The sequence below is a fragment of the Brachycentrus maculatus genome, unplaced genomic scaffold (genome assembly GCF_059751285.1).
Source record: "Brachycentrus maculatus isolate JH-2025_06_01 unplaced genomic scaffold, ASM5975128v1 h1tg000696l, whole genome shotgun sequence".
Classification (NCBI taxonomy): domain Eukaryota; kingdom Metazoa; phylum Arthropoda; class Insecta; order Trichoptera; family Brachycentridae; genus Brachycentrus; species Brachycentrus maculatus.
Window position 1 is genome coordinate 837,173 of NW_028281428.1, and position 20,568 is coordinate 857,740.

Below are 20,568 nucleotides of genomic sequence, written 5' to 3' on the forward strand. Positions count from 1 at the left end.
CTAAAATCAATTGATCCAATTTAACAAAACATAATGGCAGTGAACGGGGCATAAATTTGCTAAAAAATACTGCATGTAAAATGCAAAAATACTACTGTGTACATCTGACTCGAGTGGCGGAGCCACAAACTAATAGCTATGAAGCTGCTGGGTGCGACAAATGGAGATGTCTGTTTATCATTTAACTTTTGCAAATTTGTGATGTAGGTGAGAAACCACAATAAAAACGAGGATGTTTTAAATGAGTGACGGGAGCTGGAGCTACCCAGGGGTGAGTTTGTAGCATCACAATTCTCCTCGCATCACCGAACAGCTTCGTAGCTAAACTGACCTTACAAACTATTGTCAAATTAGAGATTCTTTTGCAATTTAGAATATCAAACTAATTTGAATGGATTTAAACCGTTGGACATGGGCATACAATACTGCCAATAGAGGACTTACTGTAATATGATAAAATAATAATAGTAGATAAACGAATAACATTCAACAGAATCAATGAAGGTAGTCCCTAATATTGATATTTAAAAAAATATGAATTTGGGAGCTCAATACTAAATAATATAATTGTTATCGGTTTCAACACTTCCATAGGAAATATATAAATCATTTATATGTTTAACGAATTAAGCATGTAAACTAAAATCTTATTCATTTTATAAAAAAAAAAACTATATAATAGTTAAAACAATTGATTTAAACATTCACAAGTAGGTACACAAATATTGGGTGATCCGCTGACACGCATGGGGTCACGTTTTCATTTTTAGTATATTTTTAGGTACGAGTTTGAAAGTTATTTTTGGCACTGAGGCACTATAGGCAATTTATTCATAATGTCAGTACAATGCTATCGTTTATTCACTTTGACTCACATTCGGATCGTATCGAGGCAAAAGCCCGTGTCCGATAATACTGCGCATTTCTTCTTCATTACACCACGAAAATTTGAACTGTCAATAGTAACTGTCAGTGTTAGATGTCACGGTGTTGCCATTGAAGGAATGGTGTGGCCAGAAGCGAACCGACTGGAGAGATTTCGGGGTTAGAAGTGCACATCTCTGACGTCGGTGGGTGTGCCGGCTTTGCCCACCATCTTCTCAGGAGTGTTGTGGGGTTGAGTCCACGCCATCCCCGTGTTGTTCCCCACATGCGCTCTCCCGTTTGGGTCATTCACGCCTTCTTCGATAGTTTTCTGCACCATTTGCTCGATTTGTTCTAAGCACGCCTGAAGATAATCCTAAAACAAATTGAGAAAAATATAAGTAAACATATTATTTCAACTTTTAAACGAAAAAAATTGAGTAAAAATAATGATCTACGAAAACATTATGCACACTGCAGTGTATGGAATAAAATCTTGTTACTTGTTAAAAAAGATGAAAAAAAAAGTTTTGTACATAAAGAAGACACTGTGTGTATTTGATTAAGTGCCCTATTGGGGGCGGATAGAGGTTGAAAGAAGAAGAAAATATATATTGAGACATATTATGTAGTAACTGCTACAGGCAAAATGATATTATCTGCTTCCAAGCGTAGCTGTTACGGGATCGATGGTATAGAATGCTCAGAATACCAGCAATTAGAAATAGCAAGAACGAGGTGATAATTAGAAAATAAAAACTAAACGCGCATTCGTTTACGAAATCACTTTCACTATTTTATTTTCCTTAATTCATTTACAACGAAGCGCCTTTGAGGTGCTTATTAGAACGAGTATTTTACAAAAATGGCGCCATATAAATCATTTCAATATATTAAATTATTATTATTAAATAATCAAATTAATTGAAGTAAAGTATCAAAAAATATTAAATTTTTAACAGATGCGGGATGGCGCTTGTCAAAAAGGCGACATTTTAAAGAATGAATAATAGGAACCAGTGGTTTACACATGTTGGGTGTTTTTTTTTTATTCAGATGACATCAGTTTTAACACTTGCCGGAGGTCATTAAATAAATAAATTCTGTATTTTTATTTAAAATATTAGCTAATATGGTAGTATTGAGTTAGTATTGAGACAAAAATTACCTGTTCGACTCCAGTGAGGTGATGGAGATTTGCCATCAAGTCGGACAGAGGAACGTTGGCTCTGGTCCCCCAATCCAAGCCTTGGAGGGCTGCAGCAATACTGGCGGCGGCTAATGTACTCGCGGTATACATTGTGAATTGGAAATCTGTGGGCAAAAAGAAAGAAATTATTTGAAACTGTTTAGCTCGCAGAGCTCCCAGTCGAATCACCAGGGCAACTGACAACTTAGCGCTTCCCACGAGTATAACAAACTCTAAACAAAGTTCCTATATTTATAATTTGACCTTGACTTGAGCTTTGATCTTTCCCCAATTCCTCCCTCACGACCCTCTTCCAGGTATTTTTACAAATATGGAATTTGTAATTGAAACATTACACGTACTTGTTTTCTAATACTCGTATATGTGTACCTATAACTTAATGTAACTATTCTGTTAATTTTCCAAATAATATTTTGAAAATGAGTAGTAATTTAATAAATGCGCAGAGGTATCATTTTATCACTGGATTACGAAATTTATTAGATCATTACAATGTATGAACCGATGTACTTTTAGATTGGTAACTAAACTTCAAATAAAGGTGTGACTTTGGGGACAATACGATTACAGTCTTCAAACGTAGATAGTATTATGAATGTACATACGTTTTTCCACATACGAAGCTTTAAACCGTAGGTAGACAAAAAAAAGTTTTTCAGGAAATGTACTGACTACTAATGATGGCAAGTTATTTGTGAATTAATATTCATAAAGCCATAAAAATAATTCCCAGTTTATTTGAATTACATTGATTGCGTGAATATATGACTGGGGAATGACTGAGAGGATATATATGGAAAATGTGAATAGAAGAACAAAATGAAAACGGCCAAAAAAGACTTGGCAGGACCAAGCAAAAAACAATCTGGTAGTGTCAAAAGTATACGTAACTGGAGGGCATATATGACTAATTGTAATGATGTAGAAGAAGCTAAGAGTGTATGTCCTGACACACGAGTGTAATTTTCCATCTTCTCTGCCTATCCCTGTTAAGAAACAGCCTGATGGTAGAATTAGTGGAAGTTTTTATCATAAATATGGTAGTTTTATCCGGGATTTAAGTTTGTTTCTTGTCCGATCGTTGTTGTTTTACCTAAAAGTCACTATTAAACAACGATTGCTACAACCAATAAAACGCAATGTGCATTATGTTACATTCGCCTACGCACTGATATTTTACACGCGATAACCTTAGAGGAACAGAGTATTTATATGTTATGAATGAAATAGTTTTTTCGATAGTGGTTTCCTCAGATACCACTATCTCTTCCACCGCCCTTGAGAGCCCTTCGCTGTTATCAATCTCTTGCCATCCTGCGTCCAAAATGTCGTATTTTTAAAACAATCCTGAGATTAAAATGAATTTTCACTGTCAGTATAAAGTTTGACCTACAATTTTTTCAAGCTAAATGACAAATTGACCCTTTTATGTCGAGAGTGTTAGATTTAAAAACAATATATAATTTTAACACTATAATAAATATTGGTGTCCATTCGAACAAGTTTATTTAACCGCGAGATTCGCGGTTAATATAAATTTGGATACCGCCATCCAATCCCCGGTGTTCCGAAACTTACTTCACGCAATATTTAAGGCGCACGCGAATTTTCAAAATTAAGGATTTTTAAAACACGAGGAATCGATAACGCTATTAGCTTCGCATGCATGTGGAATTATATTTGACTGACGGCAAATTAGAACTTTCGAGAAAATAAGCCGCAATGTTTATGCAACTTGCATTCGTGCAAACACCGATAGCACCTTAATATGTATAGGTACCCACAGTATGAAGGTATTGAGTATCGCGATTAGATTCGTGGCGCCACATCCATCACCTTCGTCTATTTACAAATGTAGACTGACCTTATTTGTCACGTAAATATTAAATAATATTAAAAATAAAATTTATTAATACTGTTTGAAGATTACGCGCGAATGCAGTAGAGGGGAAGTCAGTGTTACGTCGTAGGCGCAGTTTGCGATATGCACCCACGAGATCCGGACCTAAGGCAACAGTCATTATCCTTACGCATTTATGTGCCACCTCGATAGCTCTATTACATCCGAAATTATCTACACGCCGAATGGGCTCTAGATTGAATTCGCCTTTTTTGTGGATTGCGAAACTCGATTCCAACGGTCGTGTTATGATTGCAGGCGCAGACGTAGGTAGATAAATACGCGGAGGGGGTATGCCGGTATGGGGAGATGATTTTAAAACCGGCCGCAGAAGTGGATGATCGCCGTCGGGTCCTTTGCGAAGTAATTCCCTATGTTCGGGACCAGACGCCATTGTCCCTCCCCGCGGCCGAACGAATATTTCTCACGGACCAAGTACGGCAGAGACGGCGAGCGCCCGGGCGACTTTCGGCACTCGATCGCGTTATTAGCGGACCTCATGATCGACGCATCGCGGTAAATAAATGGTACCTACTCGTCATAATGGTACCTACTCGTCATAATGGTACCTACTCGCCACCGCGTATTATGTCACAAAAAGGTTTATCAAATATTGCATAATAACACGAGTAAAACGTTTCGCTTCAAGTTAGGATTAGTTCTACGATAATAAACAATTGTTACGTTGAATTTTCTCATCGTTCGACCGTCGCCGTCGGTCTTGAATCGAGCGAACACTTTTCTCACATTGCTTCGGCAAAGTTATGACTGATGTTTTTATGGCGGACTGTTGCCAGCGGAATGTAACGCTAAATTATGTTTATTGGAGTTGCAACGTTCCGAGCTGCGCCGCGTTGCAGAACCTCCGACGAACTGCAGGTTCTTAAAAACTTTACGACGAGAAACAGTTGAAAAAATCAATTATAGATATACGTTTTAAGGATAAAAGCAAAGCAAAATGTGTTTGTTATTTATATTAATTCGGAAGTTTAAATATGCGGATTATACACGGAATAAACGTCAACGGTGGTCCATTCCTTTGTCCTGTCTCTTCGACAGAACAAAATTGTTTTAAAATTCACTGATAATATACACAAACAGGCAGTATATTATTGTTGCAACAACACGAACAGATTTAACTTAGCCCAAATGTATGCCACAATTTTTCAAGATCAATGTAATATCGTAAAGGAATTAGCGTAATTTGAGATTAGCTCAAAAACAATACAGCGGCACTCTAAGCTGAAATTCATCATTCTTGTGTCAAAACAGATAATAAAATGTTTGTCCTTACATCGGTAATATAAATTCCTGATATTTTTTAGGTGTTTTCAAAAGCTCGTTTCAGAATTTCGTTTGATTTTCGATTTTATATGAAATACGTATTATATAAAGCGCAGTAAATTAAATTAAAAATAAGTCTATAGGTACAAATATGATACCATAAGAATAATATTTAAAACATATAATTTTTTATTCAGTGCTCAGCTGTAAAAAATGGTCGCACAAGGCTACCACATGTTATGTTTTGTATAACCTTCAAATTTTAAACAATAACGTAATATTTTGCCAGACATGTTCCGAGCTGGGCAGTTCTGGGCGTTAAATTAAACAGCCTAAAATTAGTATATTTGAAATCTGTCATACAGAAGGCTTTCGAACACATGTTCGCAATATTGCAACGAGCACACATTATGTAGTTACTATGTACCCTTATGAAATTGGAAAGCTTCGCTTAACGACAGATTTTACGTCACGTTTGCTTACGTTATTACATAAATTAAGCGATTAAAAAAGTGCTTGGCACAAAATTCCTAAAACTTAAGATTAAAACCGGGAAGTATTTGCGCCATAGGAAAATATCTATTTAGTATTATTTAGCGACCGGTCCTCGTTGTGATAGTTCGTTGAACTTTTAGCATGGCCGACTGACAGATTCATTATTCACAAGTTTAGTGAATGCCAAGAAATGTGTGACTCGTATGCTCGGGACGACCGACGCGTCGGTTATTAAGTCAGTTGTCATAGACAATACCTTCTTCCTCGCACTATCAAAAGACGGCCATTAAAATGAAACAGAAAATAACATTTTACGAAAACAAAAAACCAATGACTTGTATTTACTTTATTTTATTTTAACAATTTTTTTAATAAAACATCGATCGCGAAATGAAATTGTTTCGCAGTGAGTAGCATACCAACATGTAGGGTCCATAATTATTTGTGCAATGGTCGTACATACACTAAACATAAAGGGTCCGCCAAATAACTTTTTTTTTTTTAAAACAGGGCGCAAAACATCGAGTGTAGCTTCGGCTGTGTGGCACGTAGCGCCGTCCTGTTGAAACCAAATGTTGCCAATATCCTCCTCTTCAATTTTTGTGAACAAAAATCCGTTCAACATGGCCCGATAACGATCGCCATTGACTGTAACGGCCACTCCTTGCTCATTTTCAAAGAAAAATGGCCCAATTATGCCTCTGGACCAAAATCCGCACCAAACAGTGACTCGTTTTGGGTGTACCGGCTTTTCAATGTATGCGTGCGGGTTTTCTGTGCCCCAAATACGACAATTTTGCTTGTTTACATACCCGCCAAGATCAAAATGAGCTTCATCCGAAAAGATGATTTTTTTGGCAAAATCGGCATCTTCTGTAAGTCGATCGCAGGCCCACTCAGCGAAGCGAAAACGCATTGGATGGTCAGTTGGCTTCAACTCCTGAACCAATTGGACTTTGTATGGCGTCATACCAAGGTCTTTATGCAAAATTCGTCTCAATGATGTCTCCGAAATGTTCAATTGTTGAGAACGACGGTGAATTGATGTTGATGGCGCTTCACGCACACTTTCTGCCACAACATCGATATTCTCGGGTGTACGCACTGTTTTTGGCTTTTCACGCTTTGGTTTATCGATGAGGATGCCAGTTTCTTTCACTTTTTTCACAAGATAACGAACATACGGAGCTGACGGTGCTTCTCTTCTTCCAAAAACCGTACGCAATTTTCGCACACATTCTGCAACATTACCATGATTTTCAAAGTAATGTCGCAATATTTCCCAGCGTTGTTCAAGCGTATACACAACCATATTCGCTTAGCGGAAGGATAAAACTAATTATCTGTCAAATCAGACATGAGCTAAGTGTTACCATTCACGAAATAAGCACTAGTTGAAAAAAAAAACTTTAGATGGCGGACCCTATATTTACTAAAGGTAATAAGCGATAAGCGCTTAACAATGCTAACCATTACTGGATAGCAAGATTGCTGGGGGTCAAAAAAGAGCATGTTTACTTTTTTCGAAAGTACATACTTAGTGTAAATAGAAAAGATAGGTTATATAAGATGACATCGTTGTTTGAAGAAAATAGGTTACTAAACACGTATCATTATTCGGCACAGGATGTTGCATATGCGTATGATACAATTAAAGTAACATCACGGAGGAAACACATCCTCGCTATGACTTTCGCTATCTCGTTTCATCTGCAAAATATTTGCAAACTGCATCGGCAGACAGATAACAGTCGGCACCGGATGTCGGCTCGAGACGCAACGGTTCACGTTAACCCTAAAGAGCATGACCTAAGAATTCGCGACAATGCGAGATCGAAAAAATAAGCCCATATTCGAAGCATATGAGATTTTTTAAAGATTAAATTCACGAAAAAATAAAGCGTAATATCGACATGTCGAGAGGATGGTATCGATGTGCAATACTGAATAATAAACCTGAACCATTTTATAAAAGTTTAAATATATTTAAATACGTATTTGAGAGTCAATAAACTGTATACAATAGATATTACAATAAAGGAAGAACCACAATAGACATTCGAGGTAAAAATTTTAATGACTCGGGGGGAATAACATCCAGACGCTACAAATACATAATATTGTACTACTTACAAAAAATATTTGCTCGTAAAATTATTCAAGTCTCGGTTACAATTATTGCGAAACTATTGTTTTGTGAGGTCTTAAGGTTATTGGACCATAGCTATCGCAATATTTTTGAGAACATAAGTAGGTAATGTGCGAATGAACGCGAAAACTATGTAGATTTATACGCGGTTTTGCATTTGAGATACGGAAAGGTATACGAAACATGTGAGAGCGATTCAAATTAGGGGAGTTTTAATATACTGCTTCCAGAACGGTGGCAAGAAACATGAAAAATTAAAGAATTCAAACTGGCGTTGTTATGAAGTCGAGACGTATCGGAATACTTTGACTTTGCAGGACGGTGGTATTGTTATTCAATGAAATAATTTAATGTGCACATACGAATGGTAAAGCTGAAACCGTGAAGTCGACCCGAGTTACATTGACCTGAGCGAAATGCATATGTGGCATAGCCGTCGGCGTCGGCAACACGGAGGTCTCGAGAGCATTGTTTTCTGTGGTAACGAAAGCTCTCACTACGGAGAAAGCAAATACTACTTGATACAAGATACCTGGATACAGATATGTAATTATAAGCAACATCAATTTTAAAAGAATCAGCACAAAAATAAAATATTTTCTCTCGTCTTTACGAGCTTTACCGAGCTTTCTCGGTGAGGTGTGCGGCGTTCTGTTCGGGTTGTGAGATTAGGAGTTTCGTACCAGGAGAGCAGGAATGTACACAGGTCGCGGTGCGCTTGCGCATCTTCTCACTATTATTATTTCCTCTGGCGCTGTTCAGTCTACGTGGGGCGAGCTGAATGCCTGATGACTCCTGCGAGTTCTGCCGGCCTGGTATCTGCGCGGCGCCAAGCCTGTGGCGGAAATCGCCAGTGTAAAGAAAGTTGAGTAAAAATGCTATTTTTTTCATAATTATTAATTATCGTTTAATGGAATATTAGTAACACGACACTGAGCAGGTTAGATGTTTTTCAGATTTTCACGAGAAAATATATTTTCAGAAAATTACGTACTGTTCTTGTAATAAGTAAGTAGAATAAATAGTGTTTCCAATCCTTCAAGCGCTTTCTACTTAATTGTCATAACAAGCTTATTAACAATATTTACTACACTTGAATGTTAATTGCGGCTATTTTCGCGTATGTTTCCCGTCAAGGATCCAATTTGGCAAATTCGATTCGCTCGTCCTGGGGAGGAGGGAGATAATAGGTCTATCATTGGAGATGTGCTTCATGTGAGGGTTTAAGTATTCGTGTAATTTAAAGTAATTTCGGGCGTGAAGCAAACTGGTTCTTCGTGAAGACCGCATTATCAACATTCCTGGGGCATGCGCTCCGTGGCTGCGCGCCAGCGGGGCACTCTGTGGAGGGGCGCAGGCCTACAACACGTCACATTCTCTACGAAAGGCCTTTGAGATGTTTCTATTAGACCACTAGTTCGTAATTATAAAACCACGTAAAGGAAAATTAGTTAGATCTACGGTTTTAAATACCAAAAACCTACAAAATCTTATGTGTATTTAAAGTGACAAATTTAACTGTGCCTTCGGATAGAAAAAAAAACAATTGGTAGATTTTCGATAATTTTTTTGAGGGCCCAATAATTTTTATAAATTTGTAGCGGTGAAAACGTAAGCAAGATTAACGTAAAGGTATAAACCCGTCTCGATTCTGATTGAAGATAAAATGAGTGTTTTTTAGCTATCGAACCTCCCCGATGCAAATTCGTCGGGCCGGGTTCGTTGATCGGTGGCGTGTAATAGCGATTTCGCAATTTTCTTAACAAATTTGAGTATGGGCGGGCGGCGAGTCTGTGCACATAAATATAGTGTGATGAATGAACGAGAAGCCTCGGAAAACTGACAGGGAGGGAAGAGGGCCCCGGAGGCTGCAGATTGCCGGTTGCGGCCCATTGTGGGTTGCCGACAAATTATACAATTTTACCCTGGTGCAAATATTAAAATTTTCCATTACAGTTCGTATCTTCCGCCGAATCTCTTCGAGAATGAAAATTAATATTTCAATCAAAATATTTCAGTCACACGTCGCGACAGTCGTACGATCGATGTCTACTACATCAACCGTCGGATATTAATGAAAAGTGATTACTCCGAATATTTTTGCCCGCTTATAATTAAGATAATTGATAAGAGTCATTTAGATTGGCGCCGCGTATTAATTTTTTTTTACGTCAAAACTCATTAAGCGTAAAACACTATTAATCACATGTTAATTGAATATTATAGGTATATTAAATTGATGATTTTTGTGCGTTGTAAGGGCGGCTCGGCTTTGTTGTGTTGCATCGCATTTTGTATTTGAATAAGTATATGGTATTTTATTCGCACTTTGTTCGTCGTTAAGAGTGACATATGAATGGTTCCTCGGGGTCCCTTTAGTCCTGCCCGAGATTTATGTAAATTTATTACAGAACGAGCGAGACGTTCTCACAGTTCATCACTTGGTTTATTAATTATCCTCGAGCTATGTACAGATTTATATTTAATATTTAGGATAATCATAACTGACAAAACTATGTCTTTTATTTAAGGAGTATAACCCCGGAGTATTCTAACCTAATAAGTTAATAACCATTGGTTTTCCTTCTTTTTGGCATTGGGTCGTGTTCGTATTATTTGTATTTTCAAACAAATTTTCTTTAAGAAGTAATTGTGTTTGGGTTATGATCGCACAGAATCGGTTTGTCGATGTATTTATATTATTGAATGGGCATTTCTCACTTGCACCGGGCATTATAATGGCAGTATTACAATACCCGTGGCTGTTGTTCGAGCCTACTCAGTTCTTGAAGGAATGCATTCAGCCGTGTGGGAAATCGCAGCAGGCTTTTGGCCAAGACGTAATAAATAAGTCTGCAACACTTGCGTCATATTATTTTATATTTGTTACGGCGAATCTTCAACAAAACAATAACTTAGAAATGTAGTAATAATATGATTATATTCCGAATGATCGGTTACAGCTGGAGATAACTGCGAAAGTTACACATCTAAGTTTAATACAAAGGAAATATTTATCAAAACAATGGATCCGTTTGCCTAAGGCAATGTTTAATAATATGGTAATGACAGGCCGCAGGATGTAGCTCATCTCGCTGGGTAGTCATTCAACGCGTTACTGCTATCAGTAATTCGTATGTTACCCCGTAGAGCCTTTCCAATTATTACGGACTTACTGAGGATATTGACAGATATTATCTTAAGAAAGCATAAAAAAGCAAAGTGAACCTACTATCTCAAAATTTGTGAAATCATGTCTCTTTGGTCTCATTTATGAAGTGTTTGGCTTAAAATGTCATTCGTTATCCGCGATGTAACAGCGTGGTTAGGATTCTAGAGGTGTTGAGTTTATGTAACGCCGATCCGAAGAATGGATATATCGTCCGAATGTAAAATATCGCTATCTGAACAATCCATCATGTAATGGCCTTTGCCAATAACGAGGTGCCAAATCCTTTCGGTTTATTTATCTCCGCTCCGAGCAAGAGCAAAAAGTTTGCTTTGGGAATATACCGCGGCCCGCGGAGAGGGGGTTCGTTATTAGTGAATACGTTATTATTATTATTAACGTTTTGGGATGTTCCGATGTTCCTTCGAATGGCGGCAGAGAGTCGATACAATCAAATTGTTAATATAATTATCTAGTGCTATAAAAACACTTTCGGTTTTAGTATTATATATGGGTATGCGCGTTATGCTTGTGGATAGCCGATAGTCGCTCAATCCCGCGCTTCGGATGGCCTCTTTAAGGTTATAGTAGAATTTTTGCGTTTATATTAATTTCTTCTCCGCACATAAAATTTACGAGCTAATTTTGTTTGTAATTTATGCTTCTATAAAACGCCGGCGTATCGAAAACGTTATTTGAAAATGTTTTCACATGTATCGAGTATTGCGTGAATACAAAACTCTATTCAATATTAAAATAGTTGGATTTAATGCTATTTGCGAGGCCATTGCTTCTGGAAAATATATAAAAGGGCGGAATTTTTCAAAAAGCGTAGTAAAATGTATAAGTTATAATTAAACTTAATTTCAAAAAGTGACTAGATAAAAGGGAAAAGCAAATAAATTTGCAGAATATAATAATGCACGTTATCCTTAAGAATTGTCACGTGTCACTTTAAATAAACGCAAAATGCTCGGTGCTTTGTTGTGACCAATCGCCCATTATATCGCCTATAGAATAAAGCTTAGATGACATCCTTCAGTGCAGTGGTACCTAATAACACATAGCCAAATGGCCTTGTATTCGGTCAACCTGAGCGGATAGCGAGTTGTATTTAGTATTCCAGCTAAGGATGGTGACATCACAAAAATGCCTAAAACAGTCTCGTAAAACTCGCCTTTTTATTACCCGAAGTTTTATCATTAAAGAAAAGCGAGACTGTAGGCATATCGAGAAACAGTGTTCAACAAGTGTGACAACTTATTCGGGCCATGTTAGAACGCGTGGATACACTTTTATTAAAATAACGCAATAAAAGTTAATGTATTCGTTGAAATGTGCATATCGGGATGGAATTGACACAGTGAACTGAAAATTAGGGTAATATGGACAAAATTGATTTCAGTAGAGAATTATATCCAAATAATTCAATCATGAGATAATTTTATCAGCAGAAATGTATAAAATATATCGTTCAGGTACTCGAAGAAGTGGAAAATGAACCTACCTTTGGCTGCGAGCGCGATGAAGGTTTGGGCATGTCTGATGACCATGTTGGTCTTAACAAAACCGCCGAGAGGCAATCTGGCTACCAGCAGGGAGAGGAAGTCTTGAGGAGTCACCACGGACATGTCCCATTTCAGTTTGGAAAGTACTAAAAGCTCCCATTTCTGCAACAATAACAAAAACTGCCCGTTAGTACAAAAACAATATATTTTTACTATCTTCTCCGTATAGAGAATATAACGCCATACCACCCTTTCTTGCAAACATTATTCGCCTCATACACATTCATTTATCTCCTCACGCATACCCGCCGATTATTTCTCTAATCAGTCTAACTCGGTCTTCCTGTGCCGACCACATTCGCCTAGTATATTTTTTAAAGATTTTTCCTCACTCATTGGTTCCACGTGCGCAAAACATCTCAATTCGCCTTCCTTTAATTTATCGATAATGCTTATCTCAATCTGGCATTCCTTTCTTATTTTACCATTCGAACATCTGTCATACATGGTTTTGACACATATTCGTTTGAGAGATCGCATTCTGACTGCATTCTTTTGCCAACTCCATGGTCACTTTGGGGCTGGTACCAGGACTGCCAACCATGAAAAACTACATATTTGTGTTAAGTTACTGACGCAGAAATATGTATGGTTGATACACATGTGATGAAGCAATCATATTTGGACTAGCTTTTGTTTGGTTTAATTTAAGATTATGTGTTCTGAGAAACAAAGGAAATCAGTGAACTGAATACAAATATATTTATAAAAAATGGTAAGATATTCCCCTATTCACGCAATATGTGGTAATGCTTTTGATAATCAGCGTACTGATTAGGTATTTTATAATAATGTAAAGAGGAAGCTAATTGCTAGTAAACTTAAGTAGGATTCTCGCCTCGAAATAAAAACAGCATAAAATTTAATATTACTAGTATTATTGCTGACAAAAGCGTTTCCGCTGAAAGACATAGGTACAAGACAATTTGTGTACTTTTGTACTTAGTCCTCGTTATTTCAAAAAGATTTCCTACCCATAAAACACGCATTAAGCGAATGCGCATAATTAAGTTTAATTACTTCTTATTTTGCAGTGATGGGTTTTTATTCATGTAATGGTGATGCGCTACATAAATCCAGGCCTTCCGCAAAACTGGGGTCAACGGACACTTCCTTGCGGCTAGAACAGCTTCGTTGGAAAGTGCAACAATGTGCCTTAATTTAAAATACCAGAAGAAATAATCATCATCTAAAAATCAGTAGATATTATCATACACAGGTTGATCTAGATTCTGCTTACTTCATCAGTTTTCATTTTATGAATAAAAAATACCAAATGTTTAGAAAAACATTAATTATATCTTTCATGTTTTAAATAGTTATTCAAGAATATGTTTTTTTTCACATTTATTTCATTTGACAAATGACCGGGTTTCATCGTTACCGATCTGAGTCTCGAAGAAATTCGGACACTGGTCCAATGACAGAAAAGTGCAAAACAGTATACAGTTGATGTTTTATTATATAAAATGCAGTTCAACCAGGAATTGTCAGTACAAAACTAAGAAATATCATTTAAGTATTTATTGAGACAGTTATATTTTCCGGCATAAATCGAAAGTAGGTAAGTTTTTTTAAATTTTAAAATGATGTGTACTACGTGGGTCGAGTAAGGTATCACTGGCGAGAGCTTTAAAATATATAAAAATAGCTAATATTGAGAGCTTTTTATACAATCTAGAAAGATTGTCGAGAAAAACATTTGTAGGAGTATTTAAAAGTAATTATAATAAAAAAAAATACAAAAATGTGTTGTGGAAGGAAAGAAAATATAATATTTTAAGAGAAAAAAGTAGCTGAAACCCTAACAGTTGTTAAATCACCCTTAGGGTAGTATTTTCCGAAAATGGTGCTACATAAATTATTATTATTATTACTGGAAATTTATTATTATTATTATTACTGGAAATTTTTACTTATTACTATTACTGGAAATAATAACTTATTATTATTACTGAAAAATACAAGTTATAATGAGAAAATATATTATTCTGGCGAGTAAGATGTGTAAGCAAAATGGGAGGGACGGATGTTCTAATTTAACACGTACATACAAAATTTAAAAGATTATATGGTAGTGCGTTATATTTATTTTAAGAAATGATAGATGACGACAGTAATAATTAACGTAGCTTAAATAATAACTAGTGGGAGAATACCCGAGCTTTTATTTGATTGAAAAAATCCCCATTTTTGTAAACGCCGGGTCGGCACCGGCGATGCGTTAAAAGCACTTCGCAAATTTTATCTTCTCCCAGGGGGGAATATTTTACGATGGAATATTATAAGACATACACGAACATTACAACTACAACTACTATTATCGTTCTCTTCTGGGGTAGGCAGAGAAAAGGAAGGCCAAACTCGTATGCTCCTTGCCACAACTATAATTTTACAGTCAAACATGACTAGATTGTAGGTTTTGGTTGATTTAGTCGTGGCAAGTCTTTCTTGGCCTTCTCGTTTTGTTCTCCTATTCTCATTTACCAAATACATACATATACTCTCCATCCATTCGCTCTGCATGTCCATACCACCACAAAGAAGATATCTTAATATTTTCAATTATCACTCAGCTTTGCATCCCTTTCTAATATAATTTCTCACCATCCATTAAAATTAATACAGATACATTATTTTCGGAAGTGGTTTTTTTACATAGTGATATTTTCAAATGGTAGTTTTTTCTGTTGAGATATTTTCGAAAGTGGAATTTTCGAGTAGTGAAATATCCAAATAGTATTCTTGTTTAGTGATATTTTCGAAAGTGGTATTCTTGAGTAGTAATATTTCCAAATAGTAGTATTCTTGCGAAGTGATACTTGGGAAAGTGGTATTCTTGCGTAGTGATATTTCCAAATAGTATTCTAGTGTAATGATATTTTCGGGTATGACGTCCTCGGCCGTAAGGGCAGCGCAATGGAATGGAAGTACCCCGCCGGTAGTCGGAGAGGAGCCCGGTGGGCGGCGCGGGCGCGGGGCGGGGGAGGGGCGAAGGGGGGGGCGAGTAGACACCGTGGGACAGTGGTGCAGATAATGGCGGCAAGGTCACTCGCTACCTCAGCTAACCTAACGAGGCCCGACACCAAGGAGAACGGCTTAGTATATTTATTTTTCCAACATATGTGAATGGATTTCGCTTGTTTTGCGTTTTTCTACAGTGTCGCAAATGAATAATAACACAAAAAGCCGGCAAGGCGACCTTTCCGCGATAGGAGCACAGGCGCACAGCTGAGGCGTTGTAATTTTCGCGAATTCGCGAAAACTGTCCCCAAAGCCAATATTGAGTTTTCACTCGGAGATTACTCTTTTCCGAGAATCCAGGTACGAGACGACTTCGATAGTTTAACGCTCGGGAATGTAAGTTGGTGAGAAAGCACTTTTCGAATCACCGCCTCCATATTTATATACCTGATCGGGATCCGATACGCACGCAGCAGGGCGAAATAAAGAAGCACCGCCAAAGTAGCAATTAACGACTACTCGATTCGGCTATAAAATTTGTTGCAATAATAACGAACAATGATTACGACGTTCCCGAGACAAAACGGGGGAACAGGAGAGCAGGAGGCAGGTCGGGAAATGCGCGGAGACGCGATGCAAGAGAGAAAGGGCTAATAGCCCGCCGGAGAGACGTCGATATACACGTGAACATGTATAAAATACCAATTAAAATAAATTATTGAGCATCAAATGCCATTTTCGCGACCGGCTATAAAACGTGCAATCGTGAAAATTTGTAAATATTATTCGGCCGCCTCGTGAGGTTAATACTTCTGAAGTGATAAATATATTAATCCCACCATATTGCCACTTAAGTGATGCTGGAAATTCTTCACGAAGCGAAAAATCCTCGCAATTGAGATGTTGAATATTTGGAGGGAATTAACTCGCGTGTGGTATTTTAGCGTCCCGGACGAAAGTTGTAACAGACCGCACATCGTGATGGCAATCTGAACGCACTTTCGGCGGTTTGACGAAATAATGACGAAGGAATCCAGTCGTAATTCATTGTGTGATGAATTATTGCAAAGTTGTTTATAGTAATCGATAATAATCGAACAAAAACATTGACATCATGAATATGTAATTGAAATAAAAGAACCGAAAAGGTCGGAACCGCATCAGGTATCAGGCGCGCAGGAGGTGAAGAGATATTTCATGCCCGAAGGAATATTTCATGGGAGGACATTTACGGTTAACATGCAACATCGCGCAGTCCGCCAACAGAAAACAGAGGAGCGCGGGTTGGGCGATCACGATTCGCCGAGGACGATCGGTTCGAAACAGAGATCCATTCCGCCGCAGCTTTTTGTGTCTCGTAAGGATGCCGAACGGGTTTGTTATACGGTGATCGTGTTTTCTGTCTCGAGATGAAGAGGCTTCCCGACGTATTTACTGGCAGGGACGTACTATCGAACGTAAAATGGGAAATGTGAGCCGAAATATGAACCTTTCTATCAGATGCGCAAACGCAGGGACCGTGTACGTATTCATAACCAATAAGAGCAGCCATGAAGAACAAGCTCGAGACAGCGTGACCCGTGATTGATGCTACGGGTACGTATGCGCCCGTAGCGCAAGTAAGTGTATGTTGCGAAGAGCATAAAGTGGCGGTAAGATATCATCAATCGCGGTGATGATGGATGTTATGATCGAGGACACAAAAAAAGATTACAGTGGAAATGAAAGCGAGTAATAAAACGTCGCGGTTCAGGGGTTTACTGCGAGTCCTGGGAATTTTCCGAGGCCGGAGCTGCTTTAGGAAATTACAATCTTTACGTTTTTTGCCGTTGCCGATATGCCGATAAAGGCCCGACAGGTGATTCCGATTAAAAAGCGCGGTTAATAAATCATACCCGAACGCGTAGGGCCATTTTGGAGATTTAACGGACTTTTGTAATCTCGACCGGCCTTTACTATTCCCAGTCTGGGCAAACAAAGGCGTATAAAGTCAATTGGCAGGTAGCGGAGATCGCGAGCAGAATCTTTGTTAAACTATGGTCCTTGGGATTTTTTTTCAAACAGGTAGAAATTTTTATGATAAATACATTTTTGAGAATTGTTTAATGATACACTATCTCTCTTCCAGAAGATGCTGCGCTAAACCATCAATAAACCCCCTAGACACATTCCTTCGCAAAATACTAAACATTTGAAAAATGGCGTCACTAATTCGGAGGGGTTTTGTCTGGCCCCAATGGAAATGCAATCCATAATGGTATTGATTTGTGTGGTCATTCAATATGTAGCCACTTCGATACGTTGGATTTGGATATCGGTTCCTTTGTTCATTAGTGAAATGAGAACGCAAGTACTGTGGTTGTATCGTTATGTATTTATATATGGCTCCAAATATCTGATATCGATACTAATGATTGGACGATATTTGAAAATATGATACACGTTCTTAAATTTAAAATTCCAAGAGCCCAATGAAGCGAATGACTGTCAAAATAATCCCCAAATTCCAGCTCTATGAAAACAGGGGTGGGAAAAGGCCTTGGGAACGTTAGCGTAAAGCCTTCACTGTCGCCGCACGGCTGAAATAGATTAGAGGAGGAAGCCGCCACTACCCTTATGTGGTGCTGCCCTTACGGGACCATCCTTCTAAGAAAACCTTTCCAATTCCAACGGTACATTAGTTTTTTCACCCCCGAGGTTTTTAACTAAATGTATACGAAGTTATTAACTTTTCGTTATCTTTCGGCAAAATAGGTATAATAAATAAAGCTTTTTAAAGCAATAAATCTTTCATCTTGGTAAGATTTTTATGCACCTTTTAAAATAAATATAAATAAATGACGTACCTCTGCTGGACGTTGAACATATCAAACACAAACCCAGATCGATAGATATACGTACGACCAAAGTGCATCATGAATGAATGTACGGAGATTTTGTTAATAAATTGTTAATGTTTTTACATTGTACATGATTTATTTAACTAGAAACAAAACGTTATTGTAAATGAGCAATTGAACAGTTAGTACCTTTGTTCGTGAACTCAAAAAGCTAAAAGACTATTATATTCCAATGTACTTGTAAGGTAAAAAAAGTGCAATTTACGAGGAATAATAAAAACAGACAATATTGTCCGCTCTGGACAAACCACTATTGCTTCCTGTTCAGTTTATAAAGAGTACAAAAACAAGTTACCCGAACCGTCTTATTATTTGTTATCTTTACGCATTGAATTTCACACAATTAGAGTCGAAAAACACCTATAAATCTAGGAAACGCGAGTATATTATCATCTCTCGCATCCTAGCCCAAGGACCTCCAGAAAGGAATGTGTTCCGAGAAAGGATCAAACCGACGGCGGTTCTCGGTTCTTACTCTTCTCGCGAGGAATATAAAGTTAGTTTTATTTCGAGAACTTTGTTAGTATTCGAGGCAAAGCGGAGAAGAGGGATGACTCGGCGGTGTGCGGTGTACAGGTATGCGAAGCATTTAGTTGCGTAGCGCTGGTGTATCGCTACAGGGCCTCGTGTGTTCATTGTGTATCCGTTCGCGATTGCAGCGTGTTTTGTAATATCACCTGCACATCGGTTCTCTTGTATGAATAATTACTGTCACCTCGTTTCATAGAAGCTCTTCCAACACGGCGATGAGTACTCCTCGGAGTAAATCAAGGCGCGAAAGGTCCCACTGACGACCCTTGAGGTACTTCGCTCTTCTATAGCCATAAATCTTACAAGCAACGCGAAATGCAAAAATAACGATGCTACGAATAATAAAGAATCTTTTGATAAAATACTCGCGCCATTCTGTTCCACGCAGAAAACATTATTACGTCCTTATTCAGTTTAAATTGAATTAAATTTAATAACAGGAAATTTATTGGTTGCTTTCAAACCTAACAAAGATTTAAGAATGGCCATTAATTGAAATGTATTCGTGATAATTTATTATTTCCCTCTAGCGCGAATATTACATTCGGATAGTGCCAATCGCATATATCGCCTAATAGGTTCACTAGTGTATCATCGCACCAACTTTGTGGTCGATAATAAATTAAGTTAATAAAATGTAGCACACATAAATACTGATATTACTATACAACTAATAACCTGATGTACGAAACCAGTAAACGTTTGAGTACGTACGAAGAATTTCTTTTTTTTTGTTGGTAAAATATGTGAAAATATTTGCATAGCCATAGTCTCCGGATTTACCCTTACCATCTTGACATAATCCTCAAACAGGTTTCTGTTTACCTAGGCTGGCACGCCATAAGCTCGTGTCGGCGCTGTTGTTTTAATATTCATACTCGCTCGCGCGGACCGCTGCGGCTTAAGGCGTTATTGAACTAGAGGGGTCGCATTTTTCATCAATGGAGTGTTGCGCATAGAAGAGTTCGTCTCTCGTCCTACCCGCGCAAGTTCACGCATTCATTAATGAACCAGCTGATCGTTATTTGTGACTCCATCTCTGTTCAGCGGAGGGAAACAAACAAGTGTTCGATATTACGTATGCGAGATGTCTCCTTTATCTACATTCATTATATATTACGTATATCTACACTGCAACACTTTGGACTTTCTCCCATTTCTTTTTACTATGGCGATAATAAATGACGTAGGTAATATGATTACTTCATTTACAGTCACACACATACAAATATATATATATATATATATATATATATATATATATATATATATATATATATATATATATATATATATATATATATATATATATATATATATATATATATATATATATATATATATATATATATATATATATATATATATATATATATATATATATATATATATATATATATATATATATATATGTATATATATATAAATATATATAATCGCAATCCCAAAAAACATTAATTAAAATAATATTTACAGGTTTTAATTAAAATTTTACCTATTGGTTTTACGTCTTACGTGTGTTGCCGCTCTAATT

At 37.3% G+C, this 20,568-nt stretch overlaps 1 protein-coding gene across 1 annotated transcript in view; it reads right to left on the reverse strand.

Moving 5' to 3' along the window:
- Positions 1-774: 774 nt before the first annotated feature.
- The window catches only part of LOC148300547 (G1/S-specific cyclin-D2-like), a 51,250-nt gene continuing 31,456 nt past the window's right edge, over positions 775-20,568 (reverse strand). Inside the window, exons 3-5 of the mRNA XM_088274648.1 lie at positions 12,579-12,741; positions 2,033-2,178; positions 775-1,240 (exon numbers count right to left, since the gene is read on the reverse strand). Of these exons, the coding sequence (XP_088130774.1) occupies positions 1,046-1,240; positions 2,033-2,178; positions 12,579-12,741 (504 nt within the window). The 3' untranslated portion in view covers positions 775-1,045. The remainder of the gene's footprint in view (positions 1,241-2,032; positions 2,179-12,578; positions 12,742-20,568) is intronic.